The 12,294-nt window shown below is 33.4% G+C and overlaps 2 protein-coding genes across 3 annotated transcripts in view; one reads left to right on the top strand and one right to left on the bottom strand.

The window, feature by feature from the left end:
- LOC127846070 (uncharacterized) overlaps positions 1-1,640 on the top strand; it is a 41,402-nt gene extending 39,762 nt beyond the window's left edge. The window contains exon 3 of the mRNA XM_052377248.1: positions 1,570-1,640. Coding sequence (XP_052233208.1) covers positions 1,570-1,640 — 71 coding nt within the window. The remainder of the gene's footprint in view (positions 1-1,569) is intronic.
- Positions 1-12,294, bottom strand: part of LOC127845792 (E3 ubiquitin-protein ligase MYLIP-like) — a 239,331-nt gene that overhangs the window by 91,020 nt on the left and 136,017 nt on the right. The window lies entirely within an intron of this gene.

The following is a 12,294-nucleotide window of genomic DNA, read 5'->3' as shown; positions in this document are numbered from 1 at the left end:
TTAATTATTGTGTCGCATTTTAACCGCATGAAACGTGTGCTTTTATAGTCAAACCACACATTAGTGTGAGTAGATAAAAAATATACGATGGGAGTTCACATCGTCTCATGGCCAATTGTGAATTAATTTCCTCACCAAAGTAATATTGTATGTTTATATTTGATTAAATGGCAATTTTCGTTCGACAAATTTAATAGCAGCGTCATGCGACAATGGGTCTTATGGCGTTTCGGTCAGCGTAGCTCAAGCCCAACCTCTGCATTTGCGCAGTCTGCTCAGAGGCGATGCTGTTCGCTGGTGTAATAATGTATCCCCTGACCAGACTGAGAGATGCACAGGCTGAATGGGCTATATGTATGATGTGTACATATGGCATAATATTCATTTTCGCATGGCGAGGGTCTTTAAAATCTCATCGCGAATTGTAAATGGCACATTTAAGCGCAATGCTTTTCGATACAAAATTGAATTCAAAATAGCAAACTGGTAATTAAGCGTAGCCTATCCAGGCATTCAGGAATGATTTCTAGACGTGCTTACCGAGTACGGCAAACATTTGTGGTGAGATAAGTTGACGATTTTCCTCTTATTTTGACACTATACTATTTCGGTAGTGTTTGTTTTTTATCTTGAAAGCAAAACTGTTTTTATCGATAGTTAGTTATGTCTTCTCCGGACGATTAAGTGACCGAGAACAGACCCTGATATTCTGCGAGATTGATTTTAACGCGTAATTATATCTGGGTCACAATTTGTGTCGTTTGAATATGCAGAGAGTAGTCCGGAATTCCTTACAGCGCTACATCCTTTCCGCTGTGCACAGACACAGCGATATAGCCAAAGTTAACGGAATTTATCGAATCAGGCTATGACATATGCGAATATATGTATTCGTGTCGGCTGGCGTTATGTTAATGCCATTTAAGGCGAAAAGCTGTGTAAAACAGCTAAGCCGAAAGAGCACATTAGTGTTTTATACCCATGTTAAGTTCAGAGACTGTATGACACCGTATGAACTGCTAGGGTCACACGTAATGCCTACACAACGAAGTACGGGTCAACACGGTTGTCGTTATGACTGCCTAATGCGTGAGCAAAAAGTATTGCTCGCAAATTTATTTTTAATTTATTTTCATCAACTATCGTATTCTACATTTTGAATTTGTACTTGCTGTCAAAAGTCAAAACAGGAAATTTCAATCATGAAATTATATTAAGTGTGATAGATATTCGAAATTCCAACAATTCATTTAATATGATAGTGATTGCAAATTTTCTTTATATGTTGTTCTCATTATATCATTTTCATTATACTTTGAATGATTTCAGAACGTCAAACATAGTACCATGTTGTTGTTATTTTGTCTCAGTTATCTTTATAACATGAATATGATGGTAAACAGTGCACACACATCTCGACCGGAAACTTGCGATTCATTTTGAAAAAAAAAAGAGTTGCGTCTAAGATTATGCAATAGCAAACAACTTTAGTGACTTCAGCGCTTTGATTTCGTATTACTAAGAGATCAAATAACCGGATTATGTATTGATATTACTGTATATTATTAGACGTTGCCACACCGGAGCGACTGATACCAAGCAGCGTAGCGATGCCATTTCGCAGTTTAAGGCTTTTGTGAAATCCTCATAATTATAGTTTGCTTCATTAAAAATCTAAGCAATTTTCCTTGAAATATAATCATAAGGATATATGTAAAATATAGCCAAATAGTTCTTAAACATGCATACATGTTTTGAAAACTTTTTGGAAAGCCATAAAACTTACACGCACTTCATTTTAAAAACTTGTATCCCACCTTAAGAAATGTAGTGCGTTTACTGTAAGTTTTATAATAATTTCCTGACGTCCGTTGCTCAATGAGGCTTCATTTAGGATAGTGCCGATAATGGTTGTAAACACTATTAAAGCATCTTCGTTAATTGTATGCGATTCATTAACAGTCTTGACGTATTTTATCTAAATCATCATGAAAACCACCAAGAAATATATATGGAGCCCACTTCTGATCCGATCTGAGCAACTCATATGGACAAAATAATTTGGGACGCAAGCGGTCCCAATTAGTGTCCCAAATGGACTGCGTCTGTGCCCTAAATGCACTGATTCTAAATTGCTTGTTGTCTTCGCGTAGGTCCCACATGGGTCGCCAATTTACAATATATTTTTAGCACCTCGGCATATTACATTATTATTTTTCAAATAGAGTTCACAAATAGAAAATTTATGAACGCTGAAGCTGGGATTGGGAATTCATTTAGCCATGATTTTGAAAAATATCTGCCTCACACTGCCTTCAACAATTTGTCTCACAACTTCTTGAATTTCCTAGTTTGCAAATTTCGGTGGTACCTTTACTAGAAATATACACTAAAAACAAATACATTACATATTTACAAAGTGCAATACATGTCATTATTCAATCAACCATTAATTCATTCTTTCATTCATTAATTCAAGTATTTATTAATTCTAGTTTTATTTAATTTTAGTATTATTTCATTTAAGTACTCATTCATATTATTATTCATTTATTCTAAAAGTCATTCATTGTAGTATTCATTCATTAAATTATTCAGTCAGTCAGTCAGTCAGTCACTGACTGTCATAAATTATTTCATGGTTTTATTAATTCAAACATTGAATTATTAATTCATTTATTTATTCATTCGTGAATTCATTCATTGATTTAGTAACTCACGCATTTGTGCATTCAATCAGAAAGAATGCCAGGACTTATATTAAATCCAATGCATGAATGTTGTTTTGTTAATTCGTACATTTTGTAAAAACACCTTTTTTGAGTGTGTGCAGCAAGAGAATTCAATGCAAATCGAAAAGCTTAAAATTTTGAATTTTATTTAAGTCAAACTTATAGAATCTAATTTATGTTCACCAATAACTGTATTCTAACAAATGTTAGGGAAGAGACTTATTATGTGTAAACCATTAGGTATAATAGATCAAAACTGACATCTTAATATTTATTTTAGCGCCTTTAGTCACTGACAAGTGTACATTACTCTAAATGCTACGGATTATACCCTCTACGCGCCTCACTTTTAAAACTAAGTGTGTTTGACTCTGCGGCAAGTATAACAATGGTGTTGGCGCAATATAAACATGCACCTATGTATCAATGGTACTGTGTTTTTCAGCAGTGCGCGTTTTATGTACTTGAACATCTTATTTTGACTTATATTTTGTATGAAACTATAAATGTATAAATAAATTATATAAAAACATATTCACCTTATTCTGACTTATATTTTGTATGACAATATGTAATTATATACCTTCAACTTTTTATGACAATGTATACACATCTTATTCGACATACCTTGTTGGTGACACTGTCTACACATATTATTCTATTTACCGTTTTTGTGACAATATCTACACATGTTCTTCTAACAACCGCTCACATTTGACTGAATCTAAACATTGATCTGCCGTATAACTTCCGCCATTTCACATAACTCGATGAAAATTATTTAAGATAGTATTGTGATTGTATTACTATTCATTTGTATTTACATTGGTACTGTAAACAATCTAAACACAATTCAAGTTTGTTCCAAATAACACTGATTTGCATGAAATAAGAAAACAATACTAATAAGAAATTCTGAAGAATCTTGAAGGATTGTACTCGCCAATGCACCGTTAACAGGTACGGAGAAGTAAACAGAGAGCGAGGTTTGATTTTATTATTGTTACCTATTTGCAGTTTTGATTCTTAACTTTTAAAAGAGGCAGTTTTATTGTGATATAAGATACTTATTAATTTAATAAAATAGAAACACGCATATTGAGTATTATACTTTTGTTTCGCTGTTTGTTTGTTAATCGGGATTAAGCTAACCTTAGTGTAATTATGCAAATTATCCACTGTTACGGTAACTTTAGGCCGTGTATGCCCAGGTTTATATTTTTAATAAAAACGGGAAAACTAAATGTCCCAAAAATGCAAATGGGGTTGGGATTCGAAAGATTTAATAAAAAAAGAAGTAAAACATAGACACTACGATATATCTTAACGATTTTGTCTATGAAAATTTTACTTTTGAACAAGTTTACAATCAACTGTAAATTACCAATGTACATGTACACGCAATCTTAAATTTCCGTGGGTTTGTTAAATGTTATCAAACCAGCCAGCCATAGATACTGATAAACTGTATATGTTAGAGTTAGTGTGATTCGACATCTTTATGATTCATGGGAAATGATCCGATCGACCTTGTGATTATGTTCTGTAAATTAAATGATGCCCAAAACACGATAAAGGCTCGAGCGGCGTAGGCCTACGTCATACACTTTATGCAAGAGCCCCGACAGGTGCCGTGTAACGCATACCTTATAAATAACTTAATCAAGCTTTAGAACATTGTGGTGTAAGTTATCACCATGTTTGTTGCACAATAAGGACCTCAACTGGCTTCTTTGAAAGCGAACAGTTAAAGCGGTAACAGTTTTCAATTTAAACAAGACTAAATGGTTGAAAGTTAATAGTATAATGGTCGTGTAAAGCTTTAATATATTTGACGAAAGATATTGCTACATGTATGCGTTTTTACGTGCACGAGCAGAGACATAAAGTCGAATCTTAATTTGTATGGACGTTTTCTGTGATATATATAAATATAATGTTATTTTAGCGATAGCGACAAATAGCAACCTTTTGTTCAGCTGAATGAAGGCTAGAAAGAAGTCTGTGCAAAGATACGAATATGGGTACCATATCTGCATGCCAATAATTTACCCTTATATGAGAACTATATTCACATGACCATATTGGCATTCAGAGATACTACCCATTTGAAGGCCGATATTGCAGCCTTGTAAGAAAAAAAAATACTAAAATGTATTTACTGTTTATAGACGTGACGTGTTTGTAATAGACGTGATGACACGATTTTAAGCAGTTGTCATTAAATAAAGAAACATTTCGATAACATTTAAAGATTATAATGTGTGGTCCGTATGCAAAGAACGTGGGACCCATATACACGTATGTCTAACATTATCACATTACAAGTGTGCGAAAATTAATAACAACTTTGAAGACTTTGGGCAACGTGAACAATATGAAAAACAACGGTAATTTTAAAGTTTTACATTACTGTATGCCATATGTTTTATTCAGTACGTTGATATCGCACAACATCTCACAAATATCTTGGAATATTTTGATCAAGACGTAGTAGATTTGCAATGCTATTCGTAAACATAAAAGGTACAATGTATGTGCTTGTACTTTAGCTTTTTAAGGATGTACCAAACAATTTAAAAACTAGGAAACTAATGGACCATCAAAAAGCAGGGAGTCAAAAAGCTTAAGAAGATATGTGGCAGAGAAATGTTGTCAATGTAAGATTCATTTAAATGTATATTTATTGGATAACAAGGGCTTATTTTTGCTTATAAGTTTCTTTAGTATTTGACATTCCAAATCAATTTCATGTTATTCACACATTCATTTGTAAAATGTATTTGCAAAACCGACATGTGTCAGTATCAATTACAAGATACTTAGTTGAAACTTGTTATTTTAGACTCAAAACATTGAAAGGTATAGTGGTAAATGCGTTTGTGTAAACGTAATTTCACTTTAAAGATGTTTAATCAATAACTAGCAATTACATGGTTATTGATGCAGGTCGATCTTCTTCGTGAATTTAATCTTCTTTTGTTATTACTGTAAGGCCATACAATGCTTGCTTACTCATAATTCAAATGAAGCATATTCCGTAAAAGCACAGTATTTTCCGGATGTATCTTGAGTATAAGCTGCAAAGTGAAATTTGCAATGCATATTAAAACCAAATGTGTTATCAGGCATGGGCTATTGAAGGGAATTTGTATCTTCTAAACAGTTTAAGGTTTTCATCAGAATGAATGTAACCATTTAATGCAATGCATGAAAACAATATTGCGTTATTAACGGTAACAGTTGAAAAGTCAGGATACATTTGTTTTCTACTCAAGCACGTTCTCGTTTCTCACAAATTCCAACAATCATAACGATAGTGGTTTTACTTGAGGAAGACTGATCAATGTTGGACCTATCAAAAAAGTTTAATCGTATTTATGACTGTCTTGCCGTCCGTGGCAACGTGACATACAGATTGTTTACCGAAGACAAACACCTGCGTTACTAGGTGCATATCACACGTGTTAGAGAAATATTTGTAAACAGGATTAGGATCGTGGCTGTGACTGCTCCAGCTCTGGACAGTTTTAGACGATCCGCATTTTTTTACTAGTTGATGTTTGCTGTTCTGACTATTTTAAGCTTTAAACAATCCTTATCAGTGTCTGCAAATGATATGACGACTCAGTGGATGGGGTGTATAAAAGCGTGTTTGCGACTACTGCAGGTTAACATTCGATTTGACAATGAAGATACTTCTGGTTGCCATCCTTGCCTCTCTTGCCATTCTGCAAGGGACCCAAGTCAGGTAGGCCATGTAATTGTTTTCATAAAGTGCATGATAAACAGTTTATTTCTTTCAATAGGCGAACGATGAGTTTTGTTTTTAAAAGATTGTCATAATTGTAAGTAGACTCTTAACATAATTATTAATGCGATATATGATCTAAACGGTAATATATCAAAGCGCTGAAGGCACTGACGTTGTTCGCTATTGCATTATCTTAGACGCAACTAATTTTTCAAAATAAGGTTATAGCTTTCTTTATCACAAGTTTGAAAGTAACACAACCCATTTAATTTTATGAAGAGTGTGTCTAAGCGCACAGGTCGAGATGTGTGTCCACTGTTTATCATCCTATTTATGTTATAGAGATAACTTAGACGAAATAACAACAGCATGTCATTTTAGAATCTCTAAAAGCAAAGAAAATATGATGAAAATGATATAATAAGTACCAGTTAATATAAAATTAAATTAGTATTCACCATTATTTAAATGAACATTGGTGGAATATCGAATACCTATCACACTAAGCATATAATTTCATGATGGAAATTCCCGTTTCAAAACTTTTTTGATACCATATTCAAATATAAAATGTACAATATGATCTTAAATGACCTTGACATAACGCCAGCAGAAACGAATACATTCGAATATTTCATTGGCTGATTCTAGAGATTTCATCTGATATTTGGCTTCATCACTGTGTCAGTGCAAAGCGTAAACGATGTAACGCTGTTCAGCGTAAGGAATTTCAGACTACTCTCTGCATGTTAAAATGACACAAATTGTGACTCAGTTACAATAATGCGTTAAAATCCATCTCGCAGAATTTCATGGTATGTACTCGGTCACTAAATCGGCAAGGCAAGATATAATTGATTATCGATTAGCACAGTTTTGCTCTCAATATGAGAAAACAAACACTACCGAAAAGATACAGTGACACGATAAGAGGAAAATCGTTTAATTATCTATCCGCAAATGTTTGCCGTACTCGGTCAGCACGTCTTCCTGAAAGCCATGAAAGGCTACCCTTATTTGCCATTTTGCTATTTTTGCTATTTTGAATTCAATTTTGTATCTACAAGCACTGTCCTAACATGTGACATTCACATTTCGCAATGAGATGTTTAAATACCCCCGTCATGCGAAATGGGTCTTATGACATATTCGTCCAGCCCACCAAGCCTGTGAATCTCGCAGTCTTGTCAGGAGATACATAATGTGACCATTACACCATGAGTGATTTTATAGCGGACAGCAACTTCTCTGACAAGATAATAAAGACCGTCGAGCTGTAGTGAGATTTCTCTCTTCTAGAGTATATATAAAGAATTGAGAGACAGTTAAAAAGAGATTAACATCCTGATTGAAAAAAACTTCATTTTCGGATAAGAATACAATATGGTGTACTATTTGTAACAATGTCTCTAGTTTTGCCTATTTTGTTTCAAAAGGATCTATCTTGCTCTCGATAAAACACACATAGCTTGTTAATATTAAACTCAATCTCAAAAACTCTTAACCAAAAAGTCTGCGCCAATATTGTTTCAAGCGATATTTGTTACTCTATTAAAAATAGAAAAGTATAATATATTCATCGTAACAAATGTCTCAATAAATGGCATTGCTCTTTTTGGTATAAGGGTAAAGCTATGTTTATCGATGCTTAATATTGTCAACTTTTACCCTGAAATCGATGAATCGATTGCACTTCCGGTTCAGTTCAGGAATGCAGACGGGCGTGTCGTAACGAATACCTGCGTGATTGTCAATGGCAACAGTAACCACGGAGGCCGTTCCTTCAAGGTACGCCTGTTTAATATGTGAAGATTTTTATCGCAAAATGGTAAACCTAAATTACATAAAACTCCGTTCTGTGTTAACCTTCCCGTACTGGTTAACGGTGCGTTGATCCTTCCAGATTCCAAAGACGTTCTAGTAAGTAACGTTTTGTTTTTATTTTGTATTTTATGCAAATCAGTCTTTTAAAGTACACACTTAAACTTTGTTTGCATTGTTTACAGTACCAAATGAAAAGAAAATACTGAATTCTTATACACTAACAATTACACTTTAAATTATTGTCATCAGTTTATGTGTAATGGCGGAAGGGATACGGCAAAGCTATGTTTGCAACCAGTCATATCTGCGCGGATGTTGAAAGAACATGTGTAGATATTGTCATCAAAAGGTTAATCAAATAGGATGTGTTTCTATTGTCACAAAACGGTAAGTCGAATACGATGTGTATATATTATCATAAAAATCATAATAAGATGCTTAAATATCGTCATATTTTTTAGTAAGAACAGATGTCAAGGATACGATAAAAAAGACAAAATATTGTAACATAAAGGTAGGCCTGGATATGATGTGTAAATTTTGACACGAAAAGTTACAATCTAATTATTTTGAAATCAAGCACAAACGAATCGATTGTTTTCATTCACCTAATGATTATACTTTCTCATGCGAACCTACAACGCGTTCTGCTGACCAACTCCGTACCAATGGTTTATTAGTGTATGCTCTCCACGTATACTGCGCCAAGACGATAGCTACACTTGCCCCAGAGTTAAACACACGTTGTGAGGCGCATAAAGGAGTGGTTAATATCAAAGCGCTGTGTACGTAAATGAATAAAGGCGTGTAATCCGATACATCCAGAGTTATGTACGTTTGCAATTTGCACGTTTCAAAACATAGTCCGTGACCCAGCGCATGTACATGAAGTGTTTGCAAGGGCGTGTCCCGCATATCAACGTATTCTCCCTCCTGGGAGCTAGGGTCCGGATAGTAAGCCGTGCCCGTGGCGTGGTAGCGATGGGAACCCGTGCAGTCAATTGTGTCTGCATGTAGAGTTAACAGTGAACTATAGAATAGGATGAAATAAAATAATATGTGTATTGATGATAAACGACGCTGAAATAGATATTAGGATGTCTGTTGTGGCCTAATATGATTCACGGTTGACAAATTATAAATCAAATCTCTTCCCTAAATGTGAGCAACAGTTTATGGTGAACATTAATTAGATTCCTTGCGTTATTTAAAAATCGAACTTTTGATTGATTTATTGAATGAATAATATTTACATGAATGACTAACTGAATAAATGAATGAATTTATTTATTTTTACTAGATTGAATGACTTACTACTAGAATGTATAAATGAGTACTAGAATGAATGAATACTAGAATAAATGAATAGTAGATTGAATGTATATTTGAATGAATGAATGAATGAATACTATAAATGATGACTATTAGAATAAATGAATACTAGAATCACTGATTACTATAATGAATGAATACTAGAAGGAATGAATACCAGAATGAATTAATACTAGAATGAATAAATACTAAAAGTAATGAATACTCGAATAAACGAATACCAGAATGAATAGATACTATAATTGATGACTACTAAACTAAATGAATACTAGAACGAAATTTATTACAAGAATGAATGAATACTTGAATTAATGTATACTAGATTGAATGAAAAATGTATGAATGGAAAAATTCCTTCCATGTCAGTCCGGTCCGGATTTGGGCCTACATGAAAATCATTGGCATCTCGTAAATGCACTACACATGTAAACAGAACTGCATGAATGTGTACTTAAATATGACAGATTAATATTGTGAGATATCCACGAGTTTAATTAATAATAGAGCATCATGCATAGTGTTGTCAACATTTCATGCCATGTCGAAATAGGTAGGGACGACGTACACATGTACTGCACTTCGTAAACATGTAATGTATTTGCTTTTAGTGTGTGTGTGTTTTCTAGTACAGGTACAAACGAATCTGCAAACCAGGAAATGTAAGAAGCTGTGAGACGAATAGCTACATGCAGTGTGAGGAGATATATTTTAAAATCGTGGCTAAATGAAGTCACAATCCTAGCTTCAACGTTCATTAAGTTTGATTTATTGAACTCTATTTGAAATGTATCTAATATGCCGGGGTGCTCATATAGTATGTATATTTGAAAATATGGAATCTAGATTCATTTGGGACACTTATAGGCACCGCATGGGTCCCAAATAATTATGCCCATATGAGTTGTTCAGATAAGACAACTATGGGTTCCATATATATTGCGTGCTGGTTTTACATGATGATTAAGATAAATTCTTGAATACTGTAAATGACGCACATACAATTAATGAATATCCTTTAATAGTTTTGACTACTATCATCGACACTATCCTTAATTAAGCCTCAATGAGAAACGGACGTTAGGGTATTATAATAAAAGTTACATTAGACGCACTACGTTTGTTAATATGCATACAAGTTTTTAATGTGAATAGCTTGTAAACTTAATGGCTTTTCATCACGTTTGCAAACACGTGTCAATGTTTTAGAAATGTATGGCTGTATTTTAGATTTATTTTAATCATTATACTTTACATTAACTTTACAACAAGAAAAGAACAACGATTATATTTGAACCTGCCATTATGAAAGTCTGTGACTTACGAGATTGGCAAAATCATTTTGAAAGAAATTTCAAGTTATATTATCAGCAATTTAATAAATATTACACTCATACTTTATAATTAAACATACATTTAAGCATGTTCAATACACGGTACAATATAATGATGGAGAACCTTTTATTTTATGTATAAGCAATGTTATTTTATTCCAAAATCCATATGGTGTATAACATAATAACAAGTGGAATATTAAAGTGTCATGTACTTCTTGATTGGTTTATTGCCTTCTATATAAGATAAAAGAGGCATGGTCTATACAAAAACATCATTTGTATCTCCACAAAGCAATATTGTTTTTGTTTTAACACCAAGGATTTGAAAAAAAACTGTGTGTGTTTTTAAAATGTACAAGTAGGATGATACATGATATTGGCCATGCTGCACACCATATACATGTATATATTTATATAGAAAACTAGGTTTTGTTTTATCATCGCGATTTGTTTAGCATTGTCAACTTAAATTGCCAGCTGAAAGATTCCATCGATTTTTGCGGTTTTGAAGATTGGAAACACAAACATAGCAGTATTTTTTTCTCGGATATAGCTTTTTATATTACCTCCAAATTGCTTGTTTTAACATCATGGTACAGCTAGAATGATACGTGATATTTGCCATGTTGAAAACTAAAGATATATCTATAAACAAAATTCGTGTCATCGCGAGCTCCGTAGATGCTCGCAACAACCTATATTTCAGTCAAGTAAGAAAGATGACGCATCTTATCGGGAAAATCTTATATGCACATGTGTCGACATGTGGCGTCACAGGCACACCATAAACGCTCTTGATCCACAATGGGGACATGAAGGAATGCGTTTGCGCTTTATCACAGAAGTGTATTCAAAATGTTCGTCGTCACGCTTAATACTATTTATTCATAAAAATTGAAGGCAACATAAATACATGTTTTCTGTTTTAAAAGTTTATTCTAATATTTACAGTTTATTGAGAAAGTTTCATTAGGAAAGATCAGTTAAGAAATATAGGCAACAACGCCGTAACAGTTAAATATACATTCATCAATTTTATGTCAGCCATTCGTTTTTTTATTAATTGTCAAATGATATTGGTTTAAAAAACATAACAGTCTATGACAAAGAACTGTACAATTAAAAAAGTATGCCACGGCCTAAATTTGTTAAGTTTCTCTATTGCTCATCATCTGAACTACTTCATTTAATTAATTATCAATTTAACATAAGACGTTCCAGAAGATTATCAATAGAGGAAACCAGTACATTTTCAAGGTTTACGCGAAGGCAAAGAAAGGTTTTAATCAAAGATCCTTGTTACATGACGACCCACATT

The sequence above is a fragment of the Dreissena polymorpha genome, chromosome 9, assembly GCF_020536995.1.
Source record: "Dreissena polymorpha isolate Duluth1 chromosome 9, UMN_Dpol_1.0, whole genome shotgun sequence".
Lineage (NCBI taxonomy): Eukaryota > Metazoa > Mollusca > Bivalvia > Myida > Dreissenidae > Dreissena > Dreissena polymorpha.
The sequence above is the reverse complement of the archived record's forward strand: the minus strand, read 5'-3'. Positions and strand labels throughout refer to the sequence as shown.